Source organism: Muntiacus reevesi, chromosome 2, assembly GCF_963930625.1.
Source record: "Muntiacus reevesi chromosome 2, mMunRee1.1, whole genome shotgun sequence".
Lineage (NCBI taxonomy): Eukaryota > Metazoa > Chordata > Mammalia > Artiodactyla > Cervidae > Muntiacus > Muntiacus reevesi.
In genome coordinates, this window is record NC_089250.1 from 72,221,829 (window position 1) to 72,241,690 (window position 19,862).

General features: G+C 43.1%; 1 protein-coding gene across 1 annotated transcript; it reads right to left on the reverse strand.

The window, feature by feature from the left end:
* Positions 1 to 5,884: 5,884 nt before the first annotated feature.
* LOC136158023 (WAP four-disulfide core domain protein 6-like) lies at positions 5,885 to 12,787 on the reverse strand. The gene is made up of 4 exons (XM_065919807.1): positions 12,693 to 12,787; positions 10,926 to 11,053; positions 6,565 to 6,743; positions 5,885 to 6,040 (listed from the first exon to the last, which is right to left on the reverse strand). The coding sequence occupies exons 1-4, from the start codon at positions 12,785 to 12,787 to the stop codon at positions 5,891 to 5,893; spliced, it is 552 nt and encodes a 183-aa protein (XP_065775879.1). The 3' UTR covers positions 5,885 to 5,890.
* Positions 12,788 to 19,862: the final 7,075 nt, after the last annotated feature.

Sequence of the window (19,862 nt, forward strand, 5' to 3'; positions counted from 1 at the left end):
TTCAGGAGGGACTCGCCTGGCCGGCGGCACCAAAACCAGGAACTCCTGCTCTGCAGCTTCTGCTTCTGAACTTTGGCTGCCCCGGCCTAGCTTGACACTCCAGGAAACCACACATCTCTGGAGCCAAGCCAGCCACACTCCCTCTTCTGGGCAACGGCAAGCCCCAGAGGCCATCAGTGGGACCAGCTGACTCCCACAACATCAACCCCTGCGGGGAGGAGCTCTTTGATGGGCAGCTCCCTCTTCTCATCTCACTGAGGCTCTCTGGCTTTCTGGTCAACCAGAGAGAAGAACAAAGCTTGTCAGGGGCTTCTAGACCCCCTAGGCAGAAGGGCATATTTGATTTCAGGATCTTCTGTTTTCCAGGGGCAGTTTGGAGATCACGAGGATCCTAGTTCTCTTGTCTCTTTCTAATCTTACTCTTCTCCTGACGTATCTATTTTGGTCTGCTTATTTTTCTCATACTGCTTTGTTTGTTTGTTTTTCCTTCTCTGATCACCTTTCTTTTATACTGCCTATCTTTCTCTCTTTTTCTTTGCATTTCCCTCTGTCTGGGTCTCTTTCTCCCTGCCATTCATCTCTCTTCTGTCTTTCTCTTCCTTCTTTTTGGGCCACCCCTTTTCATTGTGTGGGTGTGCTCAGTTGTCCAGTTGCATCTGATTCTTTGTGACCCCATGGACTGTAACCCGCCAGGCCCCTCTGTCCATGGGATTTTCCAGGCAAGAATCCTGGAGTGCATTACCATTTCCTTCTCCAGGGGATCTTCCTGACTCAAGGATCAAAGATCCCTGCATCTCCTGCAATTGATGGGTGGGTTCTTTACCACAGCACCACCTAATTGGATAGGTACCATTTTTTTTAACCATTGTCAAAAAGTAAAGGTATTGTCATGATAGCATGTGGGGGAAGAAACAGGCTGATCTGAAAATGAACCAAATCTTCAGAGCGTGCCTGTTAAAGTTGTCGTGCTTTGAAAGCAGGAGACGAGGTTATAGCTAACGGAGAGCTTCTATCACCTCTGAGTGTAACCTGGAATCAGTGATGCAGGGAGTGGGGTGGAATAAATGTCAGTTATGACCTCATAGCTAGCTGCAGCAGTGGGGCCTGAAGAATGTTCTGTTGAACTTTCCAGTTGAAGGCTTGCAGCATCTGTAGTTCATATTCTTGGCTTGTCTCTGATTTTACCTGCAGCTGTAGGAGACAGTTCTAGTTCGTTATTTTTTTTTTCTAATCCATTTCTTAAAACTGAGGTGGAATTCATGTTACATAAAATTAAGAATTTTAAAGTACTAGTGCAGTGGCTTTTCAGTACCTTCATAATATTGCACAACTTCCACCTTTATTAATTCCAAAACATTTTCATCACTCCCAAAGAAAACCTCATACCATTAGCACTCACTCTACACCCTCTCCAGCCTATTCCAGCAACCACTATTCTCTTTTTATCTTTATGAATTTACCTGTTCTGGATAGTTCATGTAAGTAGAATCTTATAGTACTTGACCTTTTGTGTGACTTCTTCAGTTCTGTTCAGTTACTCAGTCGTGTCTGACTCTTTGCGGCCCCATGAACTGCAGCATGCCAGGCCGCCCTGTCCGTCACCAACTCCCGGAGTCCACCCCAACCCATGTCCATCAAGTCAGTGATGCCATCCAACCATCTCATCCTCTGTCATCCCCTTCTCCTCCTGCCCTCAATCTTTCCCAGCATCAGGGTCTTTTCAAATGAGTCAGCTCTTCACATCAGGTAGCCAAAATACTGGAGTTTCAGCTTCAGCATCAGTCCTTCCAATGAACACCCAGGACTGATCTCCTTTAGGATGGACTGGTTGGATCTCCTTGCAGTCCAAGGGACTCTCAAGAGTCTTCTCCAACACCACAGTTCAAAAGCATCAATTCTTTGGACTCAGCTTTCTTTATAGTCCAGCTCTCACATCCATACACGACTACTGGGAAAACCATAGCCTTGACTAGATGGACCTTTGTCAGCAAAGTAATGTCTCTGCTTTTTAATATGCTGTCTAGGTTGGTCATAACTTTCTTTCCAAGGAGTAAGCATCTTTTAATTTCGTGGCTGCAATCACCATCTGCAGTGATTTTGGAGACCAGAAAAATAAAGTCTGCCACTGTTTCCACTGTTTCCCCATCCATTTGCCATGAAGTGATGGGACCAGATGCCATGATCTTAGTTTTCTGAATGTTGAGCTTTAAGCCAACTTTTTCACTCTCCTCTTTCATTTTCATCAAGAGGCTCTTCAGTTCTTCTTCACTTTCTGCCATAAGGGTGGCGTCATCTGCATATCTGACGTTATTGATATTTCTCCCGGCAATCTTGATTCCAGCTTGTGCTTCATCCAGCCCAGCATTTCTCATGATGTACTCTGCATATAAATTAAATAAGTAGGGTGACAAAATACAGCCTTGATGTACTCCTTTTCCTATTTGGAACCAGTCTGTTGTTCCATGTCCAGTTCTAACTGTTGCTTCCTGACCTGGATACAGGTTTCTCAAGAGGTGGGTCAGGTGGTCTGATACTCCCACCTTTTCCAGAATTTTCCAGTTTATTTTGATCCACACAGTCAAAGGTTTTGGCATAGTCAGTAAAGCAGAAATAGATGTTTTCCTGGAATTCTCTTGTTTTTTTGATGATCCAGGGGGTGTTGGCAATTTGATCTCTGGTTCTTCTGCCTTTCCTAAAACCAGCTTGAACATCTGGAAGTTCATGGTTCACATATTGCTGAAGCCTGGCTTGGAGAATTTTAAGCATTACTTTACTAGCGTGTGAGATGAGTGCAATTGTGCAGTAGTTTGAGCATTCTTTGGTACTACCTTTCTTAGGGATTGGAATGAAGACTGACCTTTTTTAGTCCTGTGACCACTGTTGAGTTTTCCAAATTTGCTGCCATATTGAGTGCAGCACTTTCACAGCATCATTTTTCAGGATTTGAAATAGCTCAACTGGAATTCCATCACCTCCACTAGCTTTGTTTGTGGTGATGCTTCCTAAGACTCAGTTGACTTCACATTCCAGGATGTCTGACTCTAGGTGAGTGATCACACCATCGTGATTATGTGGGTCGTGAAGACCTTTTTTGTATCATTCTTCTGTGTATTCTTGCCACCTCTTCTAAATATCTTCTGCTTCTGTTAGGTCCCTACCATTTCTGTCCATTATTGAGCCCATCTTTGCATGAAGGTTCCCTTGGTATCTCTAATTTTCTTGAAGATCTCTAGTCTTTCCCATTCTGTTGTTTTCCTCTATTTCTTTTCACTGATCACTGAGGAAGGCTTTCTTATCTCTCCTTGCTATTCTTTGGAACTCTGCATTCAAATGGGAATATCTTTCCTTTTCTCCTTTGCCTTTCACTTCCTTTCTTTTCAAAGCTACTGGTAAGGCCTCCTCAGACAGCCATTTTGCTTTTTTGCATTTCTTTTTCTTGGGGATGGTCTTGATTCCTGTCTCCTGTACAATGTCATGAACCTCCATCCATAGTTCATCAGGCACTGTGGCTATCAGATCTAGTCCCTTAAGCCTATTTCTCACTTCCACTGTATAGTCATAAGGGATTTGATTTAGGTCATACCTGAAGGGTCTAGTGGTTTTCTCCACTTTTTTCAATTTCAGTCTGAATTTGGCAACAAGGAGTTCATAATCTGAGCCACAGTCAGCTCCCGGTCTTGTTTTTGCTCACTGTATAGAGCTTCTCCATCTTTGGCTGCAAAGAATATAATCAATCTAATCTCAGTGTCGACCATCTGGTGATGTCCATGTGTAGAGTCTTCTCTTGTGTTGTTGGAAGAGGGTGTTTGCTATGACCAGTGCATTCTCTTGGCAGAACTCTATTAGCCTTTGCCCTGCTTCATTCTGTACTCCAAGGCCAAATTTACCTGTTACTCCAGGTGTTTCTTGACTTCTTACTTTTGCACTCCAGTCCCCTATAATGAAAAGGACATCTTTTTTGGATGTTAGTTCTAGAAGATCTTGTAGGTCTTCATAGAACTGTTCAACTTCAGCTTCTTCAGCGTTACTGTTCGGGGCGTAGACTTGGATCACCGTGATATTGAATGGTTTGCCTTGGAAACAAACAGAGATCATTCTGTTGTTTTTGAGACTGCATCCAAGTACTGCATTTCAGACTCTTTTGTTGACTATGATGGCTACTCCATTTCTTCTAAGGGATTCCTGCCCACAGTAGTAGATATAATGGTCATCTGAGTTAAATTCACCCATTTCAGTCCATCTTAGTTCACTGATTTCTAGAATGTAGATGCTTACTCTTGCCATCTCCTGTTTGACCACTTCCAATTTGCCTTGATTCATGGACCTAACATTCCAGGTTCCTATGCAATATTGCTCTCTACAGCATTGAACCTTGCTTCTTGCTTCTATCACCAGTCCCATCCACAACTGGGTATTGTTTTTGCTTTGGCTGCATCCCTTCGTTCTTTCTGGAGTTATTTCTCCACTGATCTGCAGTAGCATATTGGGCACCTACTGACCTGGGGAGTTCATCTTTCAGTGTCCTATCTTTTTGCATTTTCATACTGTTCACGGGGTTCTCAGGACAATAATATTGAAGTGATTTGCCATTCCCTTCTCCAGTAGACCACATGGAGGTCTGACAGATCTCTGCCAGACTTCTCCACCATGACCCGTCCATCTTGGGTGGCCCCACAGAGCATGGCTTAGTTTCATTGAGTTAGACAAGGCTGTGGTTCATGTGATCTGATTGGCTAGTTTTCTCTGATTGTGGTTTTAGTCTGTCTGCCCTCTGATGCCCTCTCTCAGTGCCTACCATCTTATTTGGGTTTCTCTTACCTTGGACATGGGGTATCTCTTCACCACTGCTCCAGCAAAGCGCAGCCACTGCCCCTGACCTTGGACATGAGGTAGCTCCTCTTGGCCGCTGCCCCTGTGTGACTTCTTAGTTGAATGTTTTTGAGGTTCATCCACAGTGTAGCATGCATTTGTGCTTCATTCCTTTTTATGGCTGAATTTTGTTTTGTTTTGTTTTTGGCCACGTCACACAGCACACAGGATCTCAGTTCCCAGACAAGGAATTGAACACACATCGTGTGGAGTCCCAACTACTGGGCGGCCGCGGAAGTTCCAAAGGCTGAATAACATCCAATGCACACCAATAGCTTCCCACTTCAAGTCTCAGAGTCTCTGCTTCTCTGCTCTGAGTTCTCTCTGACTTTCTAGGAACTTGGTCTGTTTGCATGCAGAAGAGTCTGGAAGAGTGAGGGATTTAACAACCAACATGCATTCAATAGAGGATGAAAATCAATGACTAAACACCTTAGCTTCCTCATGAATGAAGAAAATTCAGAGGCAGGTTTTACAAGGTTCTTTGAAAAGTCCCTAGTGGGATTAAGCTGCATTTTTCCACCACGGTAACCAATACATAATCAACTCCTCTCTTCCTTGTATCACTTATCCCCCTCCTCAACTTGTACTTCTTGAAAGATCCCAAATAAACTTATGTTCACCCATGTACTTCTCCTAGAAAGGAGCAGCACCCAAGAGCCCTTGCCTTAAAAGGGTCATATGATGCTTTGGAAAAATAGAGGAGTAGTATAACAATGTCCCTAGAATCCTCAACTCTCAAGGTTCTGATTATCTTCATTCCCTTTAATGATGTCACCAGAAACCTCAATGACCCTTTACTCCCTGCAAAGTGTAATATGCTAGTAGATGTAAATTATTCAACCTCAGAGGCACAGGACTAAATAAAGTGCTTTATTGGGAAAAATGAGAGTTTCACAGATATAAATAAGCGGTTCTAGAAGTTGGACATAAAGGTAAGAAGCATAGAGATGGGATCAAAAGAGAAAGATTATGTCTAAAAACAGGCTGCGATGGAGAAAGGGGAGACAGGTGCCAGGATTCAGTTTAGGGAAGCTCTAAGGCCTTGGAACACTGAAGTGGAAGAGTGGAAGCCAGCCTGGATCATCTGCAGGCACATGGACAGTGCTTGGTCATGAGCTGAATCCCGGTGGTGGTTGCAGTGTATCCTTTCGCATTCAGGAATTAGAGCCTGTTGAGAATGGAGGATAGGACCAACTGAGCTTCTAGGACTCAGTTTATTTTCCAAACTAATCTTGAAGTTATATTTGTACATCTTTTCACAGGAGACTAAAAGGAAGTGGGTTTCCCTGGAATGCTCTGAATGGGGTGTGGCCGGGAGTGGGTTGCTGGCGAAGAGTCGTGAGGGGAAATCGATGGCCTGGAAGGGGTGATTGGTCCACCTGTCCAGCTGGATGTCCTGTGATCTCACTGAAGTTGGTCTCTGAGACCTCACCATGTCTGCATCCTCTCCCACTCCTAATACTTGCCAGCTTTGATCCACAACCACGTCCCCTCCCAACTTCAGTTTCCCAGCAAGCCATGGTCCCACCCTCTGCAAGGCTCATTCTTACCTGCTGATTGGAGTTGGTCAGTTCTTGGTCTTCACCTGGTCTGTCAAGGATGCAACTATCCTGGAACGGGCCAAGAAACACCCAGACTACCCCCTCAGAGTGGCCCTGGCAAGGATGAGAGACTGGGGCCCCTGTGACTCACCCTTTGCGGAGCAGGCACTCTGGCATACAGCTTGGGATTGGAAGTTGTTATTGTTTCCTTTACAACCACCATAGATGAAGCTGGAGCAAGTATTATTTGTCTTATCATACCACCAACGATGGAAAAGAGCCATGCAGGGGCCAGCTTCTTTGGGCATACTGCATATGTCTGCAGGGAGATGCCAGAGTTGAGATTTTAAAGTGCCCACACCAAAAAAAAAAAAAAAAAAAAAAAAAGCAGCTGTTATTGTCCCCCTAGTAACTAGAACAGACGAAACCCAACAGGCTCCTTTTACCTTTCACACCTTGGGAGCCCGGTTCCATTGATGTATTTGCCCATTTGCAGAGCAGAGCAGAGCTGTTTGGCTATCTGCACCCCCAGGGAACATCAGGTCAGGTCCCCACCTTCCCTTCAGGTCACAGTGTCTCCCCTGTGAGTGAGAAGCCTCTGTTTTCAGGGCGGTGAGCTTAATTCGGGGCATGCACATTGACCTCCCACATTACCAGTCTTGTACTTGACTTCAGTAAAATGAGGATGCAAAATCCCACCCTGCTCGTCACTCGGGGCTGTCCTGAGGTGCAAATAAGACCACCCTCAAGGCCCGCTAAGTTGTGAGCTCCTTGATTGTATCTAAATGTGCAGCTTCTAGCACCGTGCCTGGCGAGAATCGGTGCTCAATAAATATGTTCTGAATGGATACGGGAATGCCTCAAAAATGCCAAATTATAAGCCACTTACTCTGCCCTCCAAACCATGCCAAAGAAAGAGAATATGGGGTCACAGTCAAGGGCAAGTCCATGCAGGGAACGCAAGGGGTAGTTTTTCAGATTGTCAAGCCCCTTTTTTCCCTGCAGTTAGCTTCTGTCCTGTTATGGGTTGAGTCCCCCTCCAATTCCAGTTCATACATTGAAGACCTAGCCCTCAGCACCTCAGAAAGACCCTGTTTGGAAACAAAATTGGGGCCAATGTGACTAGTTAAGATAAGGCCATACTGGGATGGGATGGGCCCCTCATCCAAAATGACTGGTGTCCCTTAAAAAGGACAAATTCTAATAGATAACTAGTGAAGACCCACTGTATAGCACAGGGAACTCTACTCAATATTTTGTAATGGCCTAGGTGGGAAAAGAATCTTAAAAAGAGTGGATAAATGTATTACTGATTCACTTTACTATACACCTGAAAGTAACATAACACTGTAAATTAGCTATACTCCAATAAAAAAAATTTAACAATAAAAAGGGTAAATTCTGACACCGACACACACACACACACACACACACACACACACACACACACACACACACACACACACAGGTGAACATGAAGATGAGGGCTCTCCATGGCGTGGAACACCAGAGGTTGCCAGCAAACCACCAGAAGTTAGAGGAAGAGGTGTGAGACAGGTTCTTCCTTAACACTGACAAAGAGCCGCCCGACTTGCCAACACTTGACCCTGAACTTCTAGCCTGCAGAATGGTGAGACAATGCGTTTCTGCGGCTTAAGCCATCTTGTTGGTGGTACTTTGTTACAACAGTCCTAGCAAACTAACACAGGTCTGAACTAAACTATAAGTTCCCCAAGAGTCAATTCCCGCAGCTAAACAGTTAAGTCCTGTTGATTTTTACCTTCTCAAAGCTCACCTGTCTGCCCCTCTCCTTAAGTCTCAGGCTGTTGAGAGAGCCTCAAATTGACCTTCCAGCCTCTATCCTTGGCTCCTACAATCAATCCTTCCTGCTGCCCACCAGAGAGAAGGACCTGACGGATCTGAGACCAAGCTAACTGTGTCATTCCACAGCCAAGACCTTGACTTCATGAGCAAGTCTTCCATGATCTATAAACACTTCATCATCTGGCTCCTGTTTGGGGCTCTGGCCTCCTCCCCTACCACAGTCCCCTTTTGAGCTTCAGGCTTCCACAGTCTTCAACACCCAGCCCCTACACCTTTCACTCCATATTCCCTCTGCCACCTTTCCACTGTTCATTAATCACACTTTTTTTTTTTCATTTATTTTTATTAGTTGGAGGCTAATTACTTTACAATATTGTAGTGGTTTTTGTCATACATTGACATGAATCTGCCATGGATTTACATGTATTCCCCATCCCGATCCCCCCCACCTCCCTCTCCAATTCTCCCTTCAAAACCCTTCCCAGACATCAACTCCACTGTGGCATCTTGAACGCCATCCTACACTCCACACTCCCATAGGTGCCCAAGTCGATCCTGCATTTTTCTACTGTGCTTCTGAGTCGTGTGTGTGTGTGTCTGTCAGTTTTTTCATCTTCGGTTTCATCTATGAGGTTGTGAGCTTCTATGAGGTAGTGAGCAGAGACCATGTCTGATTTCATCTTGGAACCCCATTCTTAGCAGGTGGGCATGCACAGTGTAGGATTTTGCAAATACTGAGGGTAAAACAAAATGTATCCTGACTGGAACTGAATAAGTCATTCCTTGAGCACCTACAACATGCTCAATGCTTAAAGAGACAAAAGTATGGCCTCTGTTATATAGGAGCTCCCAGTCATGAATGAGTGAATAATGTGAGCTAACATGTGTCACGTGACTATTAGATGCCAGGCATTGCCCTAAGCATTTCACCTGCATAAACATATACGATCTTTCAAATAACCTTTAACATTAGTCTTTTTGCTATCTAGAAACTGAGTCATCACAAGGGGGAAAGTGGTTGATTTGCCCAAGATAAAAAGGCTGGTGAGAACTGGAGTTAAGATTTGAACTCAGGAAGTCTGGATTCAGAATTCCTCAACTATAAGCAAATGAATAATCCCCGATCCTCCTGCCTGTCCAGTCTACTCCAATGTCAAGTCGTGTTTGCTTCACTTCTTACATGCCTTTCAAACACATCCACCTCTTCCCCGCCCTCTCAGCTACTTAGTCCAAGAAGCCATTTGCACTTTCATCTTGAAGTTCTTTTAGTCACTCCATTCCTACCTCGTAGGCATAGTAAAAGCCATACAATGTGCCCGCCCACCTCAGTGAATTTCCATTGATCTTAGGATCAAGGTGAGACCCTCGTCCAACAAGAACCTACCTACCAAGATCCTTTTTTCCTTTCACCATGTTCATGCTCAGGTACAAAGTCTTGATGGTGGGACGCCAGAGTCCATCAAGACTTTGTACATCTACATTGCCTGTGCCTGGAAAGCCCTTCCACCCCCTTTTTCCCAAAATTTGCTACCCATCCTTCTGAACTCAACTCTAGTTTTACTTTCTCAGGGAAGGCTTCCTCAACCTCCTTATAATAGGTCAAATCCTATTATAGGTCTTAGAGACACTCAACAAACATTTCTTGAATGAGTGAATAAAGAATCTTTGATAGTCTTAATAGATTCAACAGACATAGAAAACAAACTTATGGTCACCAAAAGGGAAAGGAAGGAGAAGGGATAAATTAGGAATTTGGGACTAACAGATACATCCTACTATACATGAAATAGATAAACAACAAGGACATACCGTATAGCACATACAGAACTATGTTCAGCATCTTGTAATGATTAACAATGGAAAAGAAACTGAAAAGAATATATATATACATATATATGTATGAATCACTTTGTTGTACACCTGAAACATTGTAAGGAACTTTAACTTTTGTTCTTTTTTTTTTTTTTCAAAATTTAAACTTTTTATTTTGTATTGGAGTACAGTTGATTAACAATGTTATGGTAGTTTCAGGTGAACAACAAAGGGACCCTACATATAATGTAATACATATACATTATGTATTACATAATGCAATACATATGCATTACACTTTAATTTTAAAAAAAAATCCTTGATAGTCTTTCTGGAGCTGAGGTAGATGAGCATGGAGTTAAGACTACATCAGCAAAGGATAGGCCCTCTGGTCTGGAGTGGTCAGCAAAAATTTCCTAATGCTAAAGTGGATTTGTATAGGCAGGCAGTGAATCTGGAGCAAAAAGCTTTTTTTTTTTTTTTTTTGCATTTTTAAGAAATACAAACATCTTAATTATCATTTGCAGCAACAATTTGATATATGGTGAACCAACAGTGGCCCCCTGGGGACTAGGAAAATCATAAGGGTAAAAAAAATAATAATAAGAGTGGAAAGGAACCAAGAGACTCTCTGGTTCAATCCCAACCTTATACCTAGATTTTGCTTGAGGAACCTGAGACCCAACAGGATGAAGATACTCCCTGATGTCAAACATCATACTGGGCGCAGTGATGTATCTAAATTTCAAGTTTCCCAAGTTCAGCAGTCTTGCTCAGAGACCAGCCCTTAGTGAACCAGGGACAGGGCCAGCCCAGAGCAGAAGGGGAGGATATGGGTAGAGGGGTTGGTTATTGAGGCTCTCAGTATTTATTTACCTTGGTGGAGGTTTAAGCATTTTCTTCCGCAGCTGAAGAAGCAACACTTCTCATGCTTCAGGCACTTTTTGTTCTTCGAACATTCATCCCTTTCTTTGAATTCACAATTACCCTGGATTCTGGGGCATCTCTCTGAAAGAAAGTGAAAGTGAAGTCGCTCAGTCCTGTGTGTCCGACTCTTTGCGACCCCGTGGACTGTAGTCCACCAGGCTCCTCCGTCCAGGGGGGCATCTCTCTAGGGAAGGACTAACAACCATGAGTCTGACAGTCACAGTGCCCTCGCTTCTCCAGACCCCAGGCAATCCTGGGGAGTCAGGGGAGTTTGCTTTCGCTTTGCTCATCCCCAGGAGTCCTTTTCCTGGGGGTCTTTCATTTATTTCCCATCACTGCCTGCACTAGCCTCTCTCCTGACCACCCCCCACTCTCTGCCTTCTTTCCCCTAGCCCCACCCACTAAGGCAAGCTTTCTCAACCTAGGCACTGGAGGCATTTGGACTAGATAATTATTTGATGGGTAGAGGAGGGTTGTCCTGGGCATTGTAGGACGTTTAGCAGCATCCCTGGCTTCTACTCACTAGTTTGCCGGTAGGACTCCCCGGTTGGGACAACCAAAAAAGTCTCTAGACATTGTCAATGTTCTCTGGAAGGCAAAATCGCCCATTGAAAGTCACTGGTCTAAGCCAATCTAGTCGCTTTGGGCTGGTTGAGAAAACAGTGTTTGGGAGTTCCTCTGGGGGGCGCTATTGTGCAGCAATATTGTTCACCCTGGCAGCCAGACGGCTGGGTTCTTTCATTCTTGGTTTACCACTTACTCTCTCTGAACTTTGGTTTCTTCATTTATAAAATCCTTTTAGCCTTACAGAGAGGTGAGGAAGAAGTAAGGCAAAGCGTGTAAAGCTATAATCATCGTCACAGATGCCCAGTAACATTAACTAACATTGGTTAAGTTAACCATAAGCCTAGCACTCTTTCAACTACTTTAAAGGCGTTATCTCATATAATCCCCAGAATTGTTCTATGAAGCTAATTCTATTAATATCCCCCATTTTGCAAATGAGGAAACTGAAGCACAGGGAATTTAAGCAGAATTTGTACCCACCAAGTCTGACTCCAGATCCCTCTCTTTAAATCCCTACTTTCAGAATGTTCAGTAAATGGTAGCAATTATCAATATTACTCTATTTGTCGTTATCCAGTCGCTCAGTTGTGTCTGACTCTTTGCAACCCCATGGACTGCAGCACACCAGGCATGGAGTATTACTGTCTTAAATTCAAAGGAACTTCTAGATAGTATCCTTCATCCCAAAGTCAAGAAATCCCTGGGGAGGTGGGAACACTTTCTTGAACCACATTTGAAAGAATCAGGAGTTAGTAGAGGTAGTGTTTCAAGAAAGGGAGCTATTTTTGTCATGGGGTGAGAGAAAAGCCTCTTAGGCATCCCAGATCTTTATAAACCCTCCCCTAAATGCTAGATTTTGTGATGCCCACCCCATCATACCAGCCCCACTCAGAAAGATCTTCCATTTCAAAGGGGCTGAAAATACCAATTGCCCAGGTCTGGATTCTTGCATTTACTGAAGAGATCTTTCATAAAAAAGAAAAAGGGGGAAAAAAAAAAAAAAAAAAAAGAAAGAAAAGAAAAAGGGAAGAAATAACCCAAATATCACCCTCATCCCTAACCCAGGCCCAGGGCTAAGGTGGTGGAAAGCTTGTTTCTTCCTCCCAACCATATTCTTTCCCTCCAGGGCAACGGCTGAGGCCCCAGTACTTACGGGGAAAGAACCAGTCAGTGAGAGCAGGTCCCTGGACATTCACTAGAAGGAGGGATAGCACCAAGATGCTCAAAAGTCCAGAAGACTCCATTCTGAAGGAAAGCTGTCCTGCTGGTGGTTCCAGATCATAAAAATGTCTGGCTGCCTTTGTCCAGCCTAATCTTTCAGTGGTCAGTATCTTGGATACTTGAGAACTGGAGTCAAGCCAGCCACCTCCTTTCCTGATGGGAACACTGGGTTCCTGAGGTCATCAACGTGACTAGCTGGCATCCACATCCCACAGTCCTGGGCAAGGGTCTGTTATTGTGTGGCTCTTGATCATTAGCCCCCTCAGCTATGGTGGGTCTTCTGGTCACCCAGGGCAAGTAGGCAAAGCTGCTCTCACTTTCCAGGCTAGCTTTGGAGTGAATGCCACCATCAGAGGTCTTCATCCTGATAACTTTGAGAGATGTTGTAGGCGGACCTCATTCTCTATTCATTTTCCATTGTAACTGGCACACCCCCTCTTGTTTTGTTTGATCCATATGTGTCTATTGAGCTCTTAGTATCTCTTTGTTTCTGTTGGTCTCCCATGGTCCCTATGTTTCTTTGTCTCCCTCTCCCACACTGGCCTCCCATCCTCCTTTATCTCTTTGGCTCGCTCCACTCGAACTCTGACTAAGACCACAGAGTGAAGATGTTACCCCAGAGTGATGTGGGGAGGAGGAAGCAGGCTGATAGCAGAGTTTGCAGATAACGTTCGTCAAGATTGCATTGTCCTAAGAGCAGGAGGGAAGGTCAGGAAGATCGGAGCTTGTACAGAGCATCTACCATCTGGTGCAAACTCCCTGTTGTCTGATGGGGAACTGTGAAAGAAAGAGACCTGCCTGAGAGACCACAACTCAGGAAAGGTCAGTAACACAGCAGAGTTTCTGGTTTCTAACTAACTAATGGAAGGGCTGTGGGAGAGAGAGAGAGAGAGAGAGGGTGCTGTAGGACTTGTCAACTTTCCTTCAGCTACAGAACCCAGAACCCCAGCCCATCAATCAGTCCTGGTAGAGGGAGAGACAAATGTCACCAGTAGGGTCCCCGGTTTCTTCCTTACGTAGATGTTGAATATTTGGGCAAAGCTTTATTGTCCAACTGTCTTACCTGCTGGAGAAGCCAGACAAAAACCAACATTATTATCAGTGACTGACTCTATAGACACAAAATCTAGGATCACAACAAAGTCCCTATGGAATCTATCTTGTGGATCTAAGCCTACTGATACTGATGTTCTTGGCCAGGACTGCCTGAGGCACTCAGACAGCCTGTATTTACTCTTGTAGAGCCCCAGAGATATTCCTTCCGTCATCACCGTCATCACCGGGGCCGAGGTTGGGTATGGACCAACCTTTGTAGTTCTTTGGGTGGTTGCAGGACACATCTCTGCAAAATCCACAGGGAACTGTTAAAGGGAAAAACCACGGGCCACAAATGGCATCTTTTATGCTCAAGTCTATGATACCAAGCCTAGATTTAATACCTAACCTAACTGCAGTTTTGACCTTCACCAGAAATGTAGTATTAATCAGTCTGGAATTCCCGGGTCAACACCAAGGACGCAATCTGTCACATGGGCCGTCTCCATGCGTCCCACTCCCCAAGAACAGGCAGTCTGTGTGATAAGGACCCTTGATTCTCTTTCCTCCAAAAGCACATCCCGGTCTAAAAGTAATCTTTTCTTTTCTTTTGCTTATAGCTCCCTTGCCTCATAGCTCTTCCTATAAAAACCCTCTGTTTCGTACAACCCCTTGGAGTACCTTCTAGCACCACGGTGGATGCTACTCAATTCATCAGTCAGCTAAGAAAGCCAGTTGACCTTCAAATTTACTCAGTTGAATTGTATTTTTATAATGGAACTTTGCAGAACAAGGTTTTTACTATTCACAAGTCCTGGAGGGTACATGACAGGCCCGAGGGTCACACAGTTAAGATCACAAGCAGAGAAAGATGAAGAAAGTGTAGACCCGGGGATCTCCCTTTATTAGGGTTCAAGATGGAGTGTCTAAGGTTTCACTCTTTAAAAAAAAAAAAAAATTTCTGCCCCTCCCCCCCCCTCTTTTTTTTCCTGCATTGCATGGGCTCAGTAGCTGGGAATCTCTTGTGGAGCATGGATCCTAGAGCGAGTGGGCTCTCTAGTTGCGGCATTGGGCTTAGTTGCCCCATGGCATGTGGAATCTTAGCTCCCCAACCAGGGATTGAATCCACATCCCCTACATTGGAAGGTGGGTTCTTAAATACTGGATCACGGGAAAATCCTAAGACTTCAATCTTTATTAGTGAGTTTAAAGCATGAAAGCAGGAATGAGGGCATGGAAGGGAGAAACCAGGTCATGCAGTGGTTAGTCATCTAGGTTATGTTGCCAAAACTCAGCCTCTGTTCACCTGTGCCGAATAGAAAGGCAGGGACAAGAGTTTTGGGTAAAATAGAAAACAGTAGCTTTTATTGCTTTGCCAGGGGAAGGGGTTCACAGGGGGCTAATGCCCTCAAGACTGTGTAACCCACCCTGGGTGAGGTAGACAGGAGCTCTATAGTGTTCAAGGAGCAGGGCCTGATCAGCTTGTGGACCATTCTCAGATCGACTGGCATCCAGGTGAAGTTTCAAGCATCTTCAATGTCCTGATTTCAACCAGTCTAGGGTCTATATTCTTGTGGTGAGCAGTTTTCATCTCTTCCTGTAAAAACAACTTAGGAACTTGTGCCAGGCCTTCATCTGTATCTTTCAGGGAACTGGGAATTCGGGAGTTCTGCTATGTGACAAAACTATAGTCAATAATGTTACCAGTTCCCCAGTCAATAGCTATTCTTTGTTTCTGCATCTTCACATTTCCCAACTATTAACTCTTCAGTCAATATTTTACTTCAAAAGACGAGGACACAAGGGCTTGAACACAGTTTCAGTACTTGGGTTTTCTATGAGGGAAACTTCATAGAAGGAGGCAGCCTGGCTCCTTGCCTAGTTGTTTTGCTGTGTCAGATAACTGGCAATATGTTTATTCAAGAGGGATGTAGTCAAAATGGATGCCCCAACAATCAAAATCTTAACGTCAGGCACTACAGAATACTTTCCCACCAACTACATGATCTCACCAGATCCCACAAAGAAACTAGGGAGCAGAATTTTTAATGAACCGCCAAGATGTCTTAAGCAGTAGTGTCCTTTTTATTCTACTACTTGCATTCTCCCAAACTCAGCCCAGGGGAATAGAAAGCTGAAATACTTAAGTCGAGAAACTCTGGGGGCCCATCAAGTTCCATTTCCTCAAATTACAGCTAGAGATCATATGGTCCAAAGAAGTAAAGATGCCGACTCAACGTCACCTAGCAAGTGAGTGTCAGAAATAAAGTTAGGAGAGAGTTGAGTTCCTAAACCCTTGCTAGAGGTCATGAGAGAATCTTCTGCATTGGTATGGATATACTGTTTTAGTAGAGAGTTGAAGGTAGAGAGGAATGGTGAGTCTAAAGAGGAGGAAAGTAATATTTTAGTGGCTACACAGGCTAAAGACCAGGGCTTCCCAAGTAGTGCAACGGTAAAGAATCTGCCTGCCAATGTGGGAGGCGCAGGAGACGCAGGGTCGGGAAGATCCCCTGGAGAAGTGAATGGCAGCCCACTCCAGTATTCTTGCCTGGAGAATCCCATAGACAGAGGAGCCTGGTGGACTACAGTCCATGGGGTTGCAAAGAGTTGGACGTGACTGAGCGACTGAGCAAACACAGAGAAACTAAAGGCCAGCAGAGTCCGTAAGTGTCCAAGTGGTTCCCAGGGTTCCCAAATAAGACTGAATTTTTCTCTAAATTTTCTTAAAAATAAATCTCAGAATTTCTGGTTGCTCTATCCCATTCTGTCCTGTTAAATTTTCAGCCTTTTCCAAAAGTCTCACTTTAGAAGCAGGTGAGATGAAATTTACATTTTGGGGGCCTTGGATCAATGCTGCTTGGGGACCATTCCTTCATCTAATTTCTTGGAGAAGGCTGAGTAAGGATCCACCTGGATTTTTGTCCCTTCTTCCCTGTGGCGTCTCACCAATGGGCAGCGTGCCCTACCTCTGCCTTAGCCACACTTCTGCCCCAGGGCCAATCTTGTGCTCAGAATGAGGGACTCCAAAGGACACCAAGGTAGATGGCCTCCACCTGGAAACTTCGGCTTCTCCACTAGACCAAGACTCATCACATGGTGATTTCCAGTCCCTGACTTTGTATCTTGTTCCCCATGCCTCTGACTTAATCACTGAGTGCCATGTTGGTTTCCCAAAGAAACTCTGAGCTCCTCTGAACAGGTCTGTGTCTAGATCCTAGTGCTTACATTTTTTAAACCTTATTTATTTAATTTATTTTATTTCCGGTTGTACTGGGTCTTCATTGCTGCTCGAGGGCTTTTCTCTAGTTGTGGTGATCGGGGGCTACTCTTCATTGTGGTGTGCAGGCTTCTCACTGTGGCGGTTTTTCTTCTTGGGAAACACAGGATCTAGGCACATGGGGGTCAGTAGCTGCAGCTCAAGGGCTCGGGAGTTGTGGTACACAGACTTAGCTGCTTCACAACATGTGGAATCTTCCTGGACCAGGGATTAAACCATGTCCCCTGCATCGGTAGGCAGATTCTTATCCACTGTGCCTCCAGGGAAGTCTGGCATTTACATTTTTTTAAAATTTATTTTATATCACAATACCGTTGATTAACAATGTTGTATCAATTTCAGGTGTATAGCAAGGTGATTCCTAGTACATATGCATGTATCTATTCTTTTTCAACTTTTTTTTCCCATTTAGGTTATTAGAGTGTATTGAGCAGAGTTCTCTGTGCTATACACTATGTCTTTGTTGTAGAACCTCATATTTAGAACATGAATAGGCCCAGAATAAATATTCAGTACATTATGTTGAATGAGCTATGTAGGTGCAGGATTGGTAAGTGGACAAGCGGATGGATAGATGGACCAAGGTGTGATAAATGGAAAAGTGGTTGGATTGGCAGGAAGAAGAAAGGGTGAGGGTAGCATGAATATTTAAGTGCATGAATGCATGGATATGGATGGGTCGATGGATGGCAGGGCCAAGAAGTAAACTGGATTGGATAAAAGGATGGATAGGTTAGTGATGCGATGAATGGGTCTATTGATGAAAGTTGTTTGAATGGAAAGCATATGAGTGATTGGTGGGTGTAAGGGAGAAAGATGGATGTAGAAATGATGGAGAAGTATACTGATGGATATGAGAGAAATGTGTGAGTGTGAAAGATAAGTAGGTAGATAAATAGGTAGATGGAAGAAAGATTGGATGTAAATTGGGCAGCTGAACAGGTAGAAGGTAGACGAGTGAGAAGGGTAAGTTGGATGGATTTATGGGTGAAAGAATGGGTGCAAAGATAAATTAGTTGAAACATATGTCAACAGAGGGCAAAGTGAGAGGATGGATGGGTGAATAAATGGACTGAATGGTTGGTGGATAGGTAGGTGGGGTGGAAACATGAATGAAAATATTAACTGAAGTTAAAGAAAAGAAAAGGACTGTATACAGAATAATTTATACTGCTACAAAGTCATGCATTTATAAATAGGGAGAAAACTGATCAATTTTAGCAAAATAAACCAAAATTTACAGATGAGGTAGAAAGCCTGTACAAACTCTAGGATGAAGTATCAAAAAATAAGTAAAAATATACCATTATGATATTTACATATGTATGTATACATAACTGAATCACTGAAACTAACATTGTAAATCAATTACATACCTCAATTGAAAAAAATCCTATCTAACCTAAAATATATATAAGTACATATACTATTATAGAAAATAGGCAAGTTTCGCAAATAGTCTTCCATGCTGGTTTTCTGAGGTAATATGACTCAAATAGCAAAGGACACAAAAATCATAGGCCTAGTTTTTTCTTTTAACTATAGATATGGGAATTCTAAATAAACTATTTGCTAAAAGAATCAACAATGTATTAATTCAATTATACCTTGAACATGATTAAGGTCATTCTAGGAATATGAGGATGGTTCAACATATGAAAATTTGTGTAAGTTTTTTTGTCTTTCTTTTTTATTTTCTAAATTATGAAAATATGATAATGCATTTACAGGAGACTTGGAAAATACAGAACAAAGTTACATATAATTCCACTATAACAATTGTTTGTTTTAAGTAGATAAATTAAGATTTTTAGTTATGGTTTCAATATCAAACTCTTAGAAATTAATAGAATGAATGTACAGAGAAGTAGATGAAGATAGTAGACTTCTTCTAGTTGAAAAGCATTATGAACCAACTTGATGTAATTAAGATTTATGCAATTTTCACACAACAGTAGGATACAGATTCTATTTAAGTTCCCATAGACTATAAGGTAGGAGACACTGGAACATACCCAGAGGCAGAAGACCAGGTGCAGAAACTTCATGGTTTAAAGGTATTGAAAAAATTGTATAAGTTTTTATATCAACAAATTAAAAGAAAAAAAATAATTGCATCACTAGATGCTGAAAAAATATATGATAAAATTTAGCAGTAATTTTCAACAGCAGCTTTAAATGGATTAAAGAGGAAATGACCCAAGGGTAATAAAACCTACTTGTCCCAAACCCAACAACAAATGTCATTTTATACAGCCAGAGCCACTGACTTTAAAATAAAGAACTGGACAGGGCTAGAGCTTATTGAATTTATTCTCAACATTATTTCAGAGGTTCTATATAATATAAAAAGCCCCAAAATTTTTAAAAAGCAAGTCATGAAGTAGGAAAAAAAAAGAGTCAATTTTATCATCATTTTCAGATTATATGATTGTATATAAAATCAAAGTAACCCCAATAAATATTGTTATGCTTAATAAGGCCATTTGGCAAACTAGTCGGATGCAAGACAAAATTGATAGCTTTTTATCATACCGAAAGTGAAAGTCGCTCAGTCATGTCCAACTCTTTGCAACCCCATGGACTATACAGTCCATGGAATTCTCCAGGCCAGAATATTAAAGTGGGTAGCCTTTTCCTTCTCCAGGGGATCTTGCCAACCCAGGGATAGAACCCAGGTCTCCCAAGCTGCAGGCGGATTCTTAACCACATGAGCCACAAGGGAAGCCCTTTTATTATATGACTCATCAGGAATTACTTTGATGATAACATTTTAAACTTACTGT